The sequence below is a fragment of the Amborella trichopoda genome, chromosome 3 (assembly GCF_054954075.1).
Source record: "Amborella trichopoda isolate Santa Cruz 75 chromosome 3, AtrichopodaSantaCruz75HAP2 v2.0, whole genome shotgun sequence".
In the NCBI taxonomy this organism is placed as follows: Eukaryota; Viridiplantae; Streptophyta; class Magnoliopsida; order Amborellales; family Amborellaceae; genus Amborella; species Amborella trichopoda.
In genome coordinates this window covers 6,563,054-6,582,406 of record NC_142338.1, presented here as the reverse complement: position 1 = coordinate 6,582,406, position 19,353 = coordinate 6,563,054, and the positions used below count along the sequence as shown (strand labels likewise).

General features: G+C 35.8%; 1 protein-coding gene across 4 annotated transcripts; it reads right to left on the bottom strand.

The window, feature by feature from the left end:
* Positions 1-9,142: 9,142 nt before the first annotated feature.
* On the bottom strand, positions 9,143-19,112 carry LOC18439991 (tRNA (5-methylaminomethyl-2-thiouridylate)-methyltransferase). Of its 4 annotated transcripts, none has more exons than XM_020670831.2 (10): positions 18,499-19,112; positions 15,932-16,006; positions 13,677-13,730; positions 13,222-13,300; positions 12,918-13,045; positions 12,366-12,449; positions 11,511-11,594; positions 10,832-10,983; positions 10,262-10,412; positions 9,143-9,581 (listed from the first exon to the last, which is right to left on the bottom strand). In XM_020670831.2, the coding sequence occupies exons 1-10, from the start codon at positions 18,991-18,993 to the stop codon at positions 9,171-9,173; spliced, it is 1,713 nt and encodes a 570-aa protein (XP_020526490.2). In that variant the 5' UTR covers positions 18,994-19,112; the 3' UTR covers positions 9,143-9,170. The 4 variants fall into 4 exon arrangements, with proteins under 4 accessions (XP_020526490.2, XP_088719264.1, XP_088719265.1 ...); XM_088863138.1 differs by having other exon boundaries at positions 13,227-13,300; positions 18,499-19,076; XM_088863139.1 differs by lacking the exon at positions 13,222-13,300.
* Between the last annotated feature and the right edge of the window lie 241 nt (positions 19,113-19,353).

The following is a 19,353-nucleotide window of genomic DNA, read 5'->3' as shown; positions in this document are numbered from 1 at the left end:
AAGTGAAGCGCCAATACATCTGTTTTAACCCTCTTCAGAATGTTTCGGCATAAGCATATAATTGTCTTTTTATTATTTTTTATTCTAAATATTTATTATTTTAATATATTTTATTGATATTAAACTTTTAAAAATCCTAAGGTCTACCTTGGAAGCACCGAATTGATTTGTTTTTTCTACCGGTCCAAAAATACCTCAAAAACACCGAATTGATTATTTTTCCTACCAACTTAAAAAAGCCTTTAAAGTTAATTTTCATTTTTATTTATTTGTGTTGACCAATTGGTCCATCCCCATTTTTAGGTAATGGCGAAACGAGGTAGTCGGTTTAACTCAAGAGTGGTCGACAAGGAAACCAAAGCTGTGGGCTTTGAATGGTTGGAGCTCACAACGCCCCACGCGTTCACATTGAGGCGCACGTGCATTGTGATAAATCTAATGAATGGCCTTCTCTGTCATTTAGTTAGCCAATGGGAAATATTTTCAAACTAACTGAATACAAAAATCAAGGGAAACGTGTCTCTTTATAGAAGGAGAAAGAGGTACACAGAACTTACAAACAAATAGAAAAAGGTGGGGAGGTTGCTCTTGCCCTACAGATCATAAAAGGCCCGAAAAAGCCTAAACTCTTGCTCATCATACAAACCACCTCTATTCAATTAGGGTTCTGTGAACATTACTCAAATAGGTGCATTTTTTATACTTATTTCTAGAATCCTTCAAGTTCGTAGTCATTTATAAAAAAGGTAAGGTTTGCATAAAGTTGCAACCTTAAACAATCAAAATAAGGCATACTTCCAACTTGAACTAACTCGTCGTTTTTCAGTAGTGTGCTGGGTCTGTTCCACACATGGCTAGCCTATCTAAGTTTGATATCTCTTATCTTATCATCTATTCGTACCATACCTAAAATTTTTTCAAATTTATTCATTTCGTATTCTATACCTTCTTTTCTTGTCACTCATCCATCTCAACATTCTCATCTCCGCTACACTTGTTCTAGTTGTATTTTTTTTTGCTGCCCAACATTCCACCCCATAGAGTAAACATGATCTCACAACTATCCTATATAACTTTCTTTTTCGTCCTATAGAACTTTTCCTTCAGCTTTATTAGTATTTGGCGATCACATAAAATTTCGGTTGCACAGCTCCAATTCGCCCACCCAGCTCTAATTCGATGTGTGACATCTTCTTTAATCTCTCAATTATCTTGGATTATAGACCCAAGATATCGAAAATGCGATCTTTTTAGTATTTTCTTACCGTTAATTTTAACTGCTTCATCGTATATACTCCTACTATTACTAAACTTGCATTCTATATACCCTATCTTAGTCCGGCTAATTTTAAAACATTTATATTCTAGAGCATTCCTCCAAAGTTCTAATATTGTGTTGACGCCGTTTCGAGTTTTATCGATCAAAATTATGTCATTTGCACAACATGCACCACGGAACCTTATCTTGTAGGTGCCTAGTAAAGTCGTCCTTAACTAAGACAAAGAGGTATGGGTTTATTACTGACCCCTGATGTAACCTATTATCTCTAAAAACTCTACTCATCTCTCAACTAGTTGTTTGTACACTAGTTAGTGCTCTATCGTACATGTCTGAACAGTTCGAGAAGCCAGTCAATGTCAATCTCCCCTATGCACTTTTAAACCCCTATCGGGATACCATCTGGTCTTAAAGTCTTTCTTATCTTCACCATTTTCAAAGCTTTTTTCACTTTCGATATCTTAATCTTACGAATGTATTTATGAACTCCGCACTCATTTATGCCAACGGTTCCTTCTACCACTATATTCGCACTATATTTATCATTTAATTTTATTTTTTTTCTGGGTCTAAGAAAGGTGATGACCTTAAACTTTCCTTTAACCCGTCCCATGTACAGGTAAAAGTGCTAGGTTATATTAGGTAGACAAACAATGTAAAACTTTATCAAAACTTATTATGAATCCTAAATCTTTAGATTGAAGAAGTTACATTCCCAAAATTTTGGGTCCTAAAATTCATTCTAAGTGGGGTTTTATTTGAGGGAGTAAATGAACATTCTACTCCCACGTTAATAGAATGTCTTTTAGCTTTGTTAAAATAAGTGCTTGGAGACAATTTCTTTTTGCTACAAAAAAGTCACAATCATTTTTACCATTGAATCATTAAATGTGAAATCTAATAGATGAAAGTGTGTGACAATATTCAAAGACATTTATTTTGGACTTTGTGCCCAAACAATGACACACCCTTAACCATCAAATTTTAAATCTAAGGGTAAAAAAATGATTGTGACCTCCTTATACAAAAAAATAAATAGTCTTATCGTATACATTTTCATAATAATAAGATAACAATGAGGAGAAAGTTTATTCTTCATTTGAAAAGGGAACCAAAAAATAATTTTATAAGATAAGGATGTAAGTTATGTTAGACACTCCAAGCCTTAAATGGGATGCCAACAAAGAATGTCAATCACATCTAACAAACTCTCAAAAAATTCTCTCATGTAGTTAAGTATTAGAATATTTTTACATCAATTAGTTGTCAATTAGTATGAAAGGATGCACTAAAACCAATTGGTATGAAAATATTATCACACTTAACTATATGAAATAATTTTTTCATGTGATAATATTTTCTAAACAACAATTTCACGTGAACCAATCGTGCTATAAATGTTTTTTAGTATCTTGAAGACGTTAAATTTTGAAATTTAATCTCCTCAACAGACCTTAAGAAGATAAAATTTGTTATTTTTAATAAAGGAACATTTTATATAAGACATCAACTTTATATTATAGGAGTAATGCTCACCTTTAAAAAAAAGCTTGTTTCGATGCTAAAAAATCCTTCAATTGATCATCTGAACATATGAAATTTCAAACCCTAAAAATAAAACATCTTGTAAATATTATTTGAACCGTCCATTTTTAACATCTTCAAATATTTTTAAATCTATGCAAACTATTTTTGAAGCTTTAAATTCCATATTTATAACTAGCATAGGCTTTCAAGCAATCATAGCACCATAACCGCATATATTTGAGGGTTTAAAGATACGCCTTACTTTTATCGTTTAATGTTGGCGCCATACACAAACACACCCTTTCGTTCCATTCCGTGCTTCGAGGTCAAAAGAACATCCTAGAATTGACCAAAAAAAAAAAAAAAAGACTGCCGCCATCAGGTCTTTTTGGTTTATATAAAACCGAGGATCTAACCAATCAAATTAGAGCCCACCTCAGAATTTTCATTTTCATTAAAAGAGGTTGTTTTGACGCTTAAATATCTTCAAATTGATCATCTAGACATCAAGATGCATGAACATGAGAAAAAAAAATTAAATTTCATGTTATGAAAATAGTGTATCTTGTAAAACATTTTTAAAAGGTCAATTTTCAATATTTTCAAGTTTTCATATATCTGCACAATCTATACTATTTATTAAATTTTATATTTTATAATTAAAAATAAAAATATATTTTAAAACTATCACAAAGATTTTTAGTATTGAATCATTATTTTTCGACACTAATTGAAGTTGGGTTCAAATTTGATTGTTTTAGAACCTCGGCTCTATACAAACCTCGCCATGTGCGTTCACGTGAGAGAGAGAGACAGTGGTGCGGTGCTATCTATGTTCACATGAGAGAGAGAAATGCAGAGAGAGAGAGAGAGAGAGGCAGTGGTGCTTCAAATAAAGGAGAGCGGTAGAGAGAGAAAGAGAGGGGCAGTGGTGCTGCAAACAGAAGAGAGTGGTAGAGAGAGAAATTGGTGTTTTAGAGAGAGAAAGAGAGCAGTGGTGCTGCAAACAAAGGAGTGATAGAGAGAGAAAATAGTGTTTTAGAGAGAGAAAATGGTGTTGGAATATTTGCTTGACAGCTCGTGTTTTAAAGGCGGAAGGAGAGAGAAAGGATGAGAAGGTGGAGGTGCGTTGCTATCTAAATTTAACCAACCCAACGAGAATGGGTGGCGTAGTAATCGTCATTTTGGATAAAGGACTCTGCAATTATCACGACAGGCAATCACATAACCATAACAAAAAAGCTTGTGGCTCAAACTCATTTGCTAACAAATGTAAAATCCATGAATGTTTTAAACCACGAATAACTTTTAGTAATAAATGAAAATTAATGTATAATTCATGAATTTTTTTAACCATCAATAAAGGAATGAGTCATACGATATTCTGCCTGGTCAAGGACCATAAACTTAGTGAAATTATGGTGAAATTCTCTATAAGTATATATAAAAAAAAAAAATTGTTTCACCGCATTTTTACAGTCCAGAGGTATAAAACATCAAAAATGGATGCGAATAGGTGGTTCATCTTAAAATAATTAAAACTAACGGTCCAAATATTTTTTATAAAATTATTATTTTTAAGTTTTAAAATTTATTTATTTTCTCATATTCAGGATCTCCATGTTAGAGATTACATGTCATTAAAAATTAAGTCCAAATATCAATCTCAAAAATAAATTTTTAAGAGGCGCCTCATTTAAACCGGGTCCCTAAAAAAGAAGCCTACTTCGTTTGTTTTAGGAGAATGGAAAGTAGGAAAAAAAAACTGCCGTGATGGCCGGATTCTCAGGCCATATTTATGGCACAGGCTCTAGTTTTTTTGAGCTGGGCTGAAATTAAAGAAATGCTTAATAGGCCTCTACAAAGTTTCACTTCTATTTTTTGAATCCCGATTCATTACATTTACAATCTCTCGGAAATGTTACACTACAATTCATTATCAATTATATAGACCCAAGATCCAATTTATTGAAAGAGAACCCCATTCAATTAATTCCCCTTATTCTCACAAAAACCTACACCAAGGCAGTATGGTACAAATACAATAAACTCTTCAAACCCAAGATCCAAGAACTATAACCAAGCCTATACAGCTTAGATCTATGACAGAGACATATTACAGGAAAAAAAAAAAAACCCAAAAAGGTGAAAAATGGTGAGGGTATTTATCTACCTTCGGATCAAGGATCGTATGACTCTTGTGCACCCAACGCGTATGCGAGGATAAGCCCTGAGAGTATGAGTCAACATATTGCGTATGAAAGATTCTATGGTCTCTACAAAGAGGGTGAAGCTTCTGACGGGGGGCACGTACAGAGTGAGGGGTGCGGCCGAGAAGGCTAGAGCAAATAGGAGTTGCATCATCTCCACAAGCCCAACAATGGAAAATATCCAATTTATTCTTTTTTTTCTTTTCAAAAAACCCAAATGTTCTCTCTCTAAAATACCCACTTCCCTCTCTCTCTCCCCCAATACATAAGATTGTCTCTGAAGGACCCAACTCTTTCTTAAAGACTCAATACTCTCTCTCTACCCCACTCTTTTCTTAAAGGCCAAATACACTCTTTCTCTCTCTACAATTGCTGGTTTGCTACTGCTCTCTACTAGGCAATACTCTGGGAAAACACAGTCTCTCTCCCCAACACACTGTCTAGAACCCCAATACTCTCTCTCTCTAGAACCCCAATTCTCTCTCTCTCTCTAGAACCCCAACTCACTCTCTCTCTCTCTCTAAAAATGTTCTTTCTCCACCAGAAATCCTAGAACTCTCTCTCTCTCTCTCTCTAAAAATGGATTGAGCCGAAGCGTTGTGCGGGGCTGTGACGTTCTTTATATGGGAAAATCGACTTACATGTGAACTGGTACTTTCTCGAAAGGACAAAACCGGCCTTGCTTTTAAACCTAATACCCAATGTATCCTTTTTTTTAAAATAACTAAAAAGCATTTTGTTGTGTTAAAAAGTGGGACTGTTTTATGAGCCTCATGGATAGTCATGAGGATTTATCGTCGTTGAACGAATTATCGTGCGGTGATGAAGAGGGAGTAGGGAACCACCATTTAGGGGAGTTTGATTTTGGGACGGTCCCCCTCTTCCATCTCTCCATCGTCCATCTGTTGTTGGCCGGTGATGACATCAGTAAGTAAATTCGTATGGTCATGAGGATTACATAACTTCGCTTTGAAGACTTTCTAGAGATGGTGGTATGTGAGGAAAAATAATTTTCTCAAATTTGAGTACAGTGCTCTCGCTAGAGCAAACTGTACACACCTATTCCCTCGGGTAAGAGACCTAATTTAGAGGATTTTTCTTTTACATTCTGAGCTGCACTCTTTAAACAAATGAGTATGTTCTGAAAAGAAAGTTGGTTTTTAACTTTTTGAACATTTAGACTATGTTGTCCAAAAATTGGACATTCTTTATTCAATTACATGTGGAAATAAGGCATTCCAGCAAGTCCGGACTGACCATTTCCATTATAAATATGAACCAAGGGAGTCCATAAGAATTGAATTGATTCCCGATCTAAATCGGCAATTGCATCCAGCACAACCCGAATCGACAATTCCTGATCCAGCACAACGGGTTTTATATGTGTCAGTTGAGAATGAGAAGCGGTTAATGAATATTTGAGTACCCGGGGCTTACCTAGAAATTTTAATGAAATTTGAAGTTCTTGTCATTTTGGAAAAAAATTAGTGTCAATTTAGGGATTATGATGGAAGGACGTCTTCTTTGGATAAACGATAGACGTGGACTGTTAGGTTCTCCTTTTTCCTAACGGCAACTTCATCGTAAGTCCATAATACAAAATTCCCCATAATTCTTGAAACTATTGCAGAGATGCCCATAGTTTTGCGGCTTGACTGGAAATTTATCATTTGAAAATTTGAACCGCGCACTAAAACTGGACAAAGTTTATATCGAGCCGAGGCTCTAAAGAATCAACTTAGAGCACACCTCAAAAATTTCACTAGAAGATGTTATTTTGATGCCCAAATCTTCAAATTCATCATCTAAACATCAAGATGCATGGACATGAGAAGAAAATGGATTTCAAGTTTTGAAAATAGTGCGTCTTGTAATACAGTTTTGGATCATCAATTTTCAAGAATTTTAAGTTTTTATAGATCCGCCTTATCTATACTACTTTTTAAAACTTGAAATTTTATAATTAGAGATGAAAATATATTTTAATGTTGTCACAAAGATTTTCCATATTGAAATCACATTTCTCAATACTATTTGAAGGTGCGCTTTACTTTGATTATTTAGGGCTTCGACTCCAGACAAACCCAAGGGTGGCAACGGGTCCGGACCCTACTAGACCTGAATTCTCTAGATCTAAATCCAGACCCAAAAATATAGTATGGGACCAAACCCAGACCCAATCAGAACTGAAACCAGAATTGGAACCTGAACCCGAACCTAGGCTTGAATAATGTTTGGATCCATACTCGGACCCAGATCAAATCTACCCCTCGAGTGTAGGGTCGAGTCCGGGTGCTGACGTCAAGTTGTATAGATATAAAAAAAAAAAAATTTATTTTAAATCTTAAAAATAGTTTATCCAATACAAAATTATTTAAACATCTAGATTTTCAAGTGTTCATAAATCAGCTTGATTTACCTCATTTTAAAATTTTAAATTTTTATAATTACAGTTGTTTTTCAAGCCGTCCTAAGGTTTAACAAAATCTACTGGAAGGCCATACTTGTAGAGTATAAGGTAGGTACCTCATCAAAACCTCATTTTAAATCACGGTTAAAAGTGGTGCACGTATCTTGAGTAGAGGCACGATTGTACAAAAACATTTTTGACTAAAACCTCACAGATGAAAATGACCAAAACACCCTTATCTCCTCAAAGAAACACATTCTCCGACCTTTCAATGTCCTTGGCAACTGATTCACCAAGGTAGTTTGATGACTCAACATAACTAATGGGAAAGCTTTTTATGTTCCTGACTCAAAATAACTAATGGGAAAGCTTTTTATGTTCCCTCCAATATAGAAGCTTTTTATGTTCCTGACTCAAAATAACTAATGGGAAAGCTTTTTATGTTCCCTCCAATATAGAAGTTCTATTTTTATATTCCCCTGTAATATAGAAGTTCTATGTTCCTTCTTATCCAACCGTCCATTTTTTAATGGAGGACTAAAATTGCCTCAATCACAATGTCACGTCTCCACACTGTTTTATTTTTAATACTTTTTCTATAAACTTTTTTTACACCAAATTGTGGACGTCCATTCCTATATTAATATTGCACTAAAGGAAAAATATATTAAAAAAAAATATTTTCAATAAAATAAAATGACCAAAATATTCTTGAAAGTTTTAAAAGGTATTTTGATCATTATTTTTTATCAAAAAATCATTGTTAATATTTTTTATAGGTGCACCCCAATGAGAAGATGGCATGTACCAAATTTCATATTCAAAAAAATTGCATTAAAAAAACTAAAAATAAAATACTTTGAAACATCAGATCTAAGATCAAACGATGAGTGACTCTCTTGATAAAAAATGGACGGCTGGATGATAGGGGGAACATAGAACTTCTATGTTGTAGGGGGAACATTGAAAGCTTTCCCATGTGTTTTTCTTTTTTTTTTATGGAACTCAAGAAGTCAGTATCCCGCCACCTTAATCACCAAACCTTGAGTCCATTCCTAAATGACCAAAATACTCCTTGCATACCTCTTGGCGCATTAGAAATGCAAAAGATAACAACAAATAGAAGTATTGATCAAATGTTAAAGGACAACAACAATGCACTTAACAAGTCATCATTGGGTGTGGATGAAGAGTTGGATCCTTGAGGTTTTTGCGCCCAAACCAAACCAAGCTAAATTATCTTTTCTTAACTAAGGATAAAACCACCAGAGTTAAATTTTGGAAAAAACTTAATACACTTGATGCAAGTGGATAGCTAATTGTGAAGGTATAACAAACATTTTCGTTCTATGACAAAATGGAAAGAACTTAATGAACTTTTGTCCTACCGGTGAGAAACATGAATTTGCTCATCCAATTTGATTTGATTTGATTTGATTTCAGAAGTCAAGATTTCATTTTGTCAAAATGAGTAGTTTCCCATTCAACAAGATGCATTCGCTAATGAATCCATTCTTGCCCAAAGAAAAGAAACTAAACCATTCACCAAATAGTTTAATACACTTCATATCATATAAGGTTATCAGTTACTCCATCCTTACTCACTTGTGATTAGAAGATTATACGCGCAATCCATGGCCTCAAATGACGCGATTATCAGCTGCTTAAAATCCAAAAATGAAACGAAGGGAATCACACACACCAACCCTGAACAAATTTCTAGTAAAACCCAGAAAATACTGAATTAGAATAAATGCAACCATTGTGTTTTTAGTCTCTGAAACCAATCCATGGCTACACTCAGCTTTTCGTCAGTTTTGGGCTCTGCAAGCAAAAGCTCATTGTCTTTACAATCAAAACCCTTTGGATTGGGCTCAGATTTTACCTTAATTTTGATGGGTAAACCCAATTTAGATTTGTCCTCCATTTTTGCTCTCTCAAGAGCCTTGGAGCAAACTGAAAAGTTTTGATCATCCCATGACTCCAAGATAATGCCAGACCCGATGCAAACATTTTTACGGTAAAAGGCAGCAAATTGCCCAGCTGCCAATCCTTGATCGTCTTCTGATATATGGATAAGAGCTGAATCTTCATGTTCATCACATCGTGATTCTACCTTGAAGGTGCAATCATAAAAGCAGGGACCATGGCGAACCTGAAGCAAGAACAATTATTTAAGGGTGAATTATGAACTCTCTGTCTCTCTCAAACACATAACACACACACACACACACACACACAAATAACACACACACACACACAAATACACACTTTCAAACATATTCTTCTCCTAACAAACACATATGGTGTTAAGAGACCTCCAATTTGGGATGAACAAAATAAGCTTCATTGCAAAAAGAGAGGCACCACAGTGCATTATGCAAAACCAAAGAACAAAAGAGGGAGAGAATGGGATGATTTGGGAAATCCCTACTCTCCCAAAGTCCAACCAAACTTTTAGAATAAAACGATTTAATAACCAATTTTTTTTCAGAATTTGGATAGAGAAACGACATGAGTTTACTCATCTTAGTTCATGAAAAGGTCCCAAATGCGGATTTCGAATCATAATTTAAGCTGGTAACAGTGCTGCTACTCAGCAGATCTCCCTACCATACCACTTGTTATCTACATCATAATTGACCTCATATTCAACTATACCACAAGAAGAAAACCATCAATCAATCAGGTCTGAAGTCTTTCACTTGGAATGATAGGTGGAATGATGATTTGCCACTATTTAAAAATCTTCCAAAATCCAAAAGGAAGTAGAACTACCTCGAGATGACCGCATGTTCTATTAGTCCCTTGTCTTAGCAGTGTAAATGGAATTACCTTGCATTGAAGCTGATCAAGGTGCTCCGGAGGTGCCCCAGACAACCATTTCAATGAACCCACACGAAAACTCCGTCTCTTTTTATCAAAAGAAAAGTAGTTTCTTGATACGAATATCACATTGTTTTCAATATCCTTATTGACAACATACCTGCCAAAAGCACGTATCATTCATGTCACTGGAAAACCAAACATCACCTTGAATTTTAACTGTTAACGAAACACCTGAATTGGCTCCATGAGCAAAGATATTGTGCGACATTTCCAACCATACAGTAACAGGATAGTTTATTATAATCCAAAGGAGTAATGGAACCTCCATAAAGGTCATCTACCTCCAAGGAAATAACGAACACAGTGGAAATTGAGTGCGATCCACAATTGCGGTCATGTCCTAACTCACAAATGTGGTAATGTCCTATTCTGTTAGAGTCCCATTCTTTCCCTTGCCATCCATCATTTGAGTGGATGTTGATGACCACAATAGACAATGGTTTTCCATATTCCATTGGTTTATAGTTTTTAGTATAGTTTCCTTGTTTTAAACTCATATAGCTAGCAAATGCTTACCATGGTCCACCAGGAAGACGAAGGCCTTGACGTTGACCAATTGTATAGAACCAATAACCCTGGTGTTTCCCAAGGAAATCTCCAGTTTCTGCTTCTAATAGGACACCTTCCATCTCCCCGATGTGTCTTGTGACAAAGTCACTGAATTTCAGCTATCAAGTACCAAACCCAAAGAAAAGCAAGTAAGAAGCCATGCATCAAATTACTTCTGACTGCCTTGGAAGACAAACCTGCAAGTACTCACTATGAACTCCAGCAAGTACGATAGATAACTAGAGATGGTTTAGAACTTGAGTACGAGCTCCCCTCCTCCATCTAGGCCTGGCAATTAGCAGGGCCAGCCTTGGCCAGGCCTTATGGGCCATTCTGCTGGCCCAAATCCATATAAGGGCTTAGCTGGCTAGACCGACAGGGCTACATGTGCCATTGCCAGGCCTAACTCTGTCCATCCTAATATGTGTGTGTGTGTGAGCATTCATTTGTTTTTGGTATGTCCCTAAGTGTATAGGAAAGGACCCAAACTAAATCTTAAAAACTGCAGTTGAATGCTCAACCATTAAAATGAATGAAAATGAAAACCAAAGTTAGAATGAACCAACTGCTGGAAAAATGATCTCACTTGCACATATTATATCAGAATTCTTACTGAGGCGAGATTGAAATTCATAAGGATATTCACCTTCCCAAGGAAACATATTCCTTGTGAGTCTTTCCTGTCTTTGTTGGGAAGACCCATCTTTGCTGCAAGTCTGCGAACTTCATCCTGCATATGACTCCCAACAAAGAATTAAAATAAAGAAAAATCAAATGATTTACAATGTCAAAAAACAAAGTATGGTGAACAATGACTAACACCAACAATAACAACAATGACAACATCAACAAGTATTATTTAAAACAAAATGACTAATTAGCCTTACACTCACAATTAAAATTTTATGATGTCATTATTAATGGATCACTTGGAAAAATCTCTATGTATCACCTAGAATCTACTAGCAGTCAATCAGTCATAACTGATTACAAGGGCAAGCGGCATTACACAATGCATATGAAACATGGCATTTCAACTTTACTAACAATATGATTATACATTGAGAAAGGGTGAAGGAAAAAATGCAACAGGGATGATCCCATCATCAAGTGAATTTATTACATCTTATTCGAATGTGAGACAAACAGAATAATCCTAGAATGCTGTGTAGCAACATTTCCTGGGAAACAGAAACAAAGTTTAGGAATTGAGTGGACACAAAATAAATCACAAGTCACAATTTAATGAAAAATGTTAAAGGAGATCATTTTGAGATCATTTCACTAGCTACTACTCATGCTAAGATTAAAAAAAACATGTGCAACAATTTACCAAATGCTCGAGAAAAACAAAGAGCAAAAAAAAAAAAAGAAAAACGGGAAGCTACCCCATAATTAGGCCAAAGTGGATCCTGCAACAAACATGAATAGACAAAGAAACTAAATGTAGCTGAGTATTATAACGTAAACAAAGAACGAATTCTTATGTAGCCTTTCTAACCTTTGAAAGACAGCCAAGAGGAAACAAAAGACGATTAAGTTGGGTCTGCGAAAGATGTGAAAGGAAGTAGGTTTGATCTTTCACCTGAAAATATCAAGCACAAAGGAACAAATGAAACAATAATCACAAAAGAAGCTCAGAATGTCTATATTTCCTAAATAGGTCTAAGCACTGAAAAATGGTTAGAATATAAAGCGGACAGAAGATATAATTACTATCTACATGCCAGACATCTGCAAATACAATCCACCAGCAGGAGCAAGAACACCATAGCAAAGTGATTAAAAGGCATGAAACTTGTCTTGATGCAGCGACACTATATCACATACAGCTGTACGGGTGTCTGCCATCAGTTTTCAACAATGGAAGATGGAGAGATTAAACATTTTCCCAATAAACGACCATATTTGAGAACTACAGTTAATCTCGACCATCCATGGTTGAGAATGGCCGGTGGGTAGTGATACCCCAGCTATGTGCTACATATTATACAAAGGATGTGTATTGTATGCATTGCCACAGGCCTATGACCAGCTTAAGTATAAGGCAAACCTTATCAGCAGATAGTTCTAGGGCTGAAGATGCATCAGGTTGATCTGGAGGTGGATGAACTACACGAGCATAATGCCCGGAAGCAACATAATCAAAATCCATATTGCCTATAGCATCCAGAAAAGCACCTAAAAAGAAGGGGTAAATGGAAGATTATTATTACCATGTAAGATTCTGATTGACCTTAGTAGTTAATAATACACAATGATCTTAAATATTGACAATGGATAAAAGTATAAAACTACCAAGCAACATGCAATGCAGGTATAAAATTAATTAACTTAGAAACTGATCCAGTAGATACCAAACTTGATTCTTGTATTGCAAAGAACATCTGGATTTGGCGTACGGCCACTTCGGTATTCAGAGATAATGTGAGACACCTAGAGCATAATATTAGAGAAATTTCACCAAGTTTGAACAAGAAAAAACTCAAATCGAAATTGTGGAACATCGACACCAGTGGACTAAGCAAAAGGCAACCATTTGAAGAAATATCTTAGATCTTAATGAAATTAACTTCGATCTTGATTTCCTTGGAAGATCCAAAAATGTGGTAATAATAAAGAGCAAATAGCCTGTATTTACTCTAAAGAAAGGGACCACGGAGTCTATCCGAGCCTTAAATTACACTAAAAACATACTTGATTTTTACTAATCTACAGAGTGACAATCTGAAACTAGATTTAAAAGATAAAATTGCCTCGCATTATCACAAAACAAATATCAATAAACAACAGATGGCAGAATTATACATACCACATTATTCCAATACTCATCTGTCAAATGAACAACTTCTAGTGGAACATGAACCTAGCAGATGAACAAGCCAAAATGCAAGTAAGTTTTTCTTGTTCATCTCTAAAAATGTACGCAATTGTGAGTGGGTATTCTCCCAAGAATCACAAAAGACTCTCATTATATTCAGAATGAAGCAGGAAAACAAATTAATTCAAGAGATGCTAAACATGGAAAACCAAGGCCATGCATAGAAGGAAAGATATTCTACACAAACAACTCTAGTATAAGAACAAAGTACGCAATCATCTTGATAAACTAGATTCCAAATATGAGCATTAGCACTATGTTTGAAACATTTTATTAAAAGAAAATTGTCCCCCAAAGGCAAAGCTCAACTAGTGAGGCACATCATTGCCAATTAGGAGGATCAATAGAGTAAGAATACAATTTGGGATATAAAATATCTATGTTAATATGCAGTAAGACTCCACTAATTGCTTCTCTGGTAACCTACTGTCCTACAAAACAACAAATAAACACAATACATGACATTGAATAACTCAGAATTCAGAAAGGAACCACATCTTTAGTTATTGCTAAACATGAATGCTTATTTCCTCTCTAAAAACATCCAAATTGCAAGGCCTCTTTTTTTTCTTTCTTCTTCCCCCACCAGGAGAAGAGGGGGGCAGGGGGTAGGGGGGCGGGGGCTGGCGCTGGGGCTGGGGCTGGGGGGGGTGTTGGCGGTATTTGGGAGGAGTTGGTGTGTGGAGGGGGAACAGGCTTGTGTGCATGTGTGTGTGTGTGTCTTTTCAGCATGCGAGCGTACGCACACACATGTGTGTGTGTGAGAGAGAGAGAGAGAGAGAGCAAAATTTATTGCAGTAATACCCAGGTATAAGTCCGTTGAGAGAGAGCAAACTTTCTTGCAGTAATACCCAGGTAGGAGTCCGTTGAGCAACAGTGGTTTGCAATCATCAAAACGTTTTGTACAAATACCCATTCTAGTAGAAGTGATCATCATCATCATCATCAGAGCCTTTTTCCAACTATTTGGGGTCGACTACACGAATCTTGGTCCACCATTCTGCTCTATCAAGGGCCATGCCCTCAGTAAGGCCATTCTAACAGAAGTCAAATGCTATAATATTAAAGGACATTAATCGTTGTTCGCTATCATAAAAGAACATAAAATATAATATGAAAAACATCGATATGTCTGCCCCAAAAAGAAATTCCCCATTCCATACATCCAATCTTCTTTCACATGCGCCCAACAAAAAAGTTGATCGTTACAACAAGTCGTGCAGCCCCCACTGCCCTAGTCTCCTCCATCAAAACAATGTCTACATTCACCTTAATACCTTTATCTCCTATTAGTCAATCAAAACAAATTAAAATGAACTTTAAAATCACAACTACACTAAGATTTTGTCCATAAATTGAAGAAGTGAGATCACATATAGCAACTACTGGCAATAAGCCCTCAATCATCCCCCTCTCCTCGGTTCACCTAAGACTCCTACTCAGAGATTCAACAAGGATAATGAAGAAAAGAGGGAGCAATCACCTTTTCTTAAACCTCTAGAACAAGTAAACCTTTAAGGTCCCACTATTCATAATAATGGATAAACATGTCAACCTACATAAAGTCATCCAATGGCCTTGTTGCTTATGAAAACCCTTTCTCTTATCATATATATCAAAAATACCCAATCGACCATACCACATCTTTACCAGATCAATCTTATATAAGTAATGGCTGTCTCTTCTGATCTAGATCCATAGTTTCATCAGGTACTGAAACCCCATTCAGAATTTTCATGCCTAACCCACTAAAATGAGTAGTGACATAATCTGACAGGAAATTAGTTTCCTGGTCAAATATTTCAAATGCATGTGGTTTCTTATTAGTGGTGGGAATATTTGTTGAAACATGGTGATATAATCCTTCGTGATTTTTGTTGGAATAAGTAAATTGGACTGGGAGAATCATATTATTCTTCCATTTGTACCATGCATACTTTGGTTTCTAATCCGTAAAAACGGAATGTTTCCCATTAAGCATTTCGCTTTCTTCATCCATATATCATAAAAAATCAAAAATAATTTCCAATCACAAAAGGCTCCTCTTACATTAACTCTGCCATTATGGTTTTCCCTACGATCCACAATGACAATCTCTAGAATTGGTAATAATAAAAAAAAAAAAAAAGTGCTTCAGAATTAATTATATGATAGCACAGCAAACAACAACAGGGGAAAGGAAAAACCTCATCGCAAACAGCTTTTGCATACTTCAAATCTTCATCCCACGGGCATGCGGACCAAAAGTTTTCAAAATCCTCCTACATAAAAGACAAGTCAAAGTTCATCCCTTTGTCAAGAACTAAGGGAAACATATTGCATAAAAGAAATAAGAGAATAAGCATGCATGCTAGGACAGTACAGCAACCCTAATTTTCTTAGATGGGAAAAAACCTACTGGAGAGCTGTCCATTTCTACAACAAAGGCTCAAAAAACACTTTAGAAGAAGTTTTAGGCCCTGAAAGTTTGCTAACATATCTTGATTCCTGTTCTGATCATTTCTAAAAATAATAATAAACAACTTTGAGCCGTTAAAATTATAGATATAAAATTGTCACATGCATGGACGATCCAGAGTTGTAGAGTGAGCAGGACTGCTGTCAGCTGTCTAACAAAGTTGTTGGTATTTGGGCTTCCACCAATGCTGTAGGAAAGGATGATTCCATCCATAAAAAGTTTCCCAATGGATTAGATACTCTCAAAAATCACAAAAAATGGAATTAAATACAATTTGATTGTGGTCACTTTCCATTCTGCAATCACTTAAAATAGGCAACCCTACTCTAGAACAAGTTTCAGATCTAGATGGATACATGCCACTGGGAAACTCTATGAGAAAGGAGGTCCCATCTGGGACGGCAGCTTTTAACTGGTCAGCCAACAAACAAAAGGACCTAAGAGTTTATTTCACTGTGAGTTTCTCCCATTGATTGTATACATGCAACAGAAAGGAAGAACTTGATCCCTTTTCCTCTTTCCCACCTCTCCTATCATCTTCTCTTCTCCCTCCTTAGTTGTATTAGTCTCTGCTTATATGTACCTATAGGCAAAATTCAGCATATACTTCTTTCTCATGCAAATCAATGGGTACTCATCAGAATGAATAAAAGGAGGAATCTCTTAATTTTCATGACGAAAATGAGGAATTTGCTGGGAAGAAAAGGAGACCACAGTTTGGTGGACCAATATCCTTACCATTGTATGGTGGGTTTCTCGAAAGAAGGAACAAATGCATTTTCAGAAAAGCCACCACAGCCTATTGACTTGTTCTCAGATAGTCAGATTAGAGTCTTGTGTAAATTTGAGAAGCAGAATATGGCTCATGTTTCAGTCTTAGTACGAAATACTCATTAGCAAAATGTGTGCAAATGAAATGGGCTCCTCATCCACAAAGCGTACTAAAGATCAACCTCGACAAGAGTGTCAGAGGGAATTAAGGGCCACGTAATGCTCAATCAAAGGTTTATACATGAGTTATTCAGTGAGACTTAAGAGAGGAATTTCTGGCCAGGAAAATTCCATAAAATGACTTAAGAGAGGAATTTCTGGCCAGGAATGTTTCCTACAATGTAAGTTTTTTTTTTTTTTTGGGCTGAAGCGTAAGATTAGAGTCTTAATTTCAGACAATAACTGGCACTGAAGAGAGTGTAAAACTTTCCTACACAGGAAGGAAGCCTAAGAGATCGACACTGCTTATTACTCTTCAATATTGTTACCTGGAGACTTGGGTTTTGCCTACATGCTTCATATCAACACATATCCCTACAACAACACATGTCAATGCTTCCAAACATTTCTCCAATACTTAAATCTTACATGTTGGAAGTATTAAAATCAAACTTGAAAGTGTAGAGCACCACTTAATTGGGAGTGCCAGACACTTCAATGTAAGTGTCAACGATGTTGTTGATACTTCTCTAGAATTGCCAACCGCATCACCATAACTTCTCCAAAAGAAAAAGACACTCGCCAGGTGCATCAACCCTTCTAGTAAAATCAAACACTTCCAAGTATTGGCATACATTCTCAAGGTTTCTTAAAGTTCTTTAATATTTTTCCTTTTATAGTTTCATATGCCTATACAAACATGTCACCTGGTGATTGTATCCGGGATCTTTTTAGGTCCTTGTGTCACCAAGACACCCATGTCCAATCCCATGCCGATGGTTATCGAAGACTTGATCGTTAAAAAACATTTTCAAATTATTTTGGTAATATAAAGTAGGGATGATTAACACAATGAGGAAGAACAGATTCTGCATTTAACCTCCTAAATCTATTTATTCAATGCAAGTTTCAAGATATAAAAAGACGAAAGAATTTGTCAAGAAAGACCTGTGTTTAATTTAGAGATATTATCGTTCACAAAAAAAAGCAAAAATGAAGCATACATACTTCAATCAAATCCATGACAGTAGCAATATGAGTAACTTATTTAACAAAAGCATAGAAGTGAGCATTACAAGAGACAAATGGAAAAAAAAAAAAATAGCAAAATAAAAGCTCATTAACATGAATAAAAAAACAATACCAATATTCACCAACTAAAAATACGTAGCTGTGAAAGTCAATGCAAATTAAAAGGTTAATAATAACGAGCAAAAAACAACAAAAACACTAACAAAAAAGGATGCGTAAACAAATATTTGAATAGTAATCGTTGCCAACTAGAAAATCAAATTAATACAAGCATATAAAAAAATATAAGTAAATGCTCAATCTAAAGAGAAAAATTACGGATTCAAAGCTCACCTGAAACCAGATTTTTAGGTAAAATGCAGTGCAAGAATGGCCAGCATAGCAGAGAAGCCTCAAAGCCACACTACTATCAACCCCACCACTCACTAAAACTGCAACTTTTGATCTTTTTTCAGGCAATGAGCACTCCAAGTACCGCTTTTCCGGCACGAAACTGCCCGAGTAGTGGTTTTCCGGTAAAAAACAGTCGGATGAGTGATTTTCAGGCCAAGGGGAGCGGTTTTCACGCAAAGAGGAAGACCCATCTTGAAAAACCAATAGGGAGTCGCCAGAAATAGAGAGAGAAAGGGGTTTTACTCTGGGTTTCTGGTTGTGTGGGGATGAAATGGGTCTGAGTAGTTTTAGGGAGAGAAAGGGTGAGAGGAAAGGGAAAACGGGATGGAGTTTGGAGGTGGAGTTTAGGGGTGAGATGAATAGGGAATGTGGGCGGAGTTTGGGGGTTGAGAGGAGAGAGAGAGCAGGAGAGAAGGCCATCCTGCTTCGCGTCATGACGATATGGCTATGGAAAATGAGCTTGTTACAGTGTGTATGGTGAAAATTGTTTCATCCGGGCTGAACGCTTTTCTGCATATGCGGTACTTCAGTATAAAGTGTGTTCATTTAAATCCAATCGAAACTATCTGTCCAAATGTCTTTTTAGTAGAATTATTATTTTTAATTTTTTAAATTTATTTATTTTTTTCATATTAGATCTCCAGGTTAGAGATTACATACTCTTAAAAATTAAATATCTAAAAAATAGATAAGAAATTATCAAAACAATACCTTAAGTTTCATCTAAGTAGAAAAAAAATCATCACTTTTATCATCCTCGTCTACACCTTGTTTTCTTCAATGACATTCTTTTTA

What these genes read in the sequence shown, in the direction of transcription:
- LOC18439991 (XM_020670831.2), bottom strand. Translation starts at nt 18,993, where the DNA reads ATGACGCGAAGCAGGATGGCCTTCTCTCCTGCTCTCTCTCTCCTCTCA. An exon ending in CAAAAGCTGTTTGCGATGAG is followed by an intron (nt 13,731 to 15,931) that starts GTTTTTCCTTTC and finishes TTCATCTGCTAG; the next exon opens with GTTCATGTTCCACTAGAAGT. An exon ending in TTGATCAGCTTCAATGCAAG is followed by an intron (nt 9,582 to 10,261) that starts GTAATTCCATTT and finishes TTCTTGCTTCAG; the next exon opens with GTTCGCCATGGTCCCTGCTT.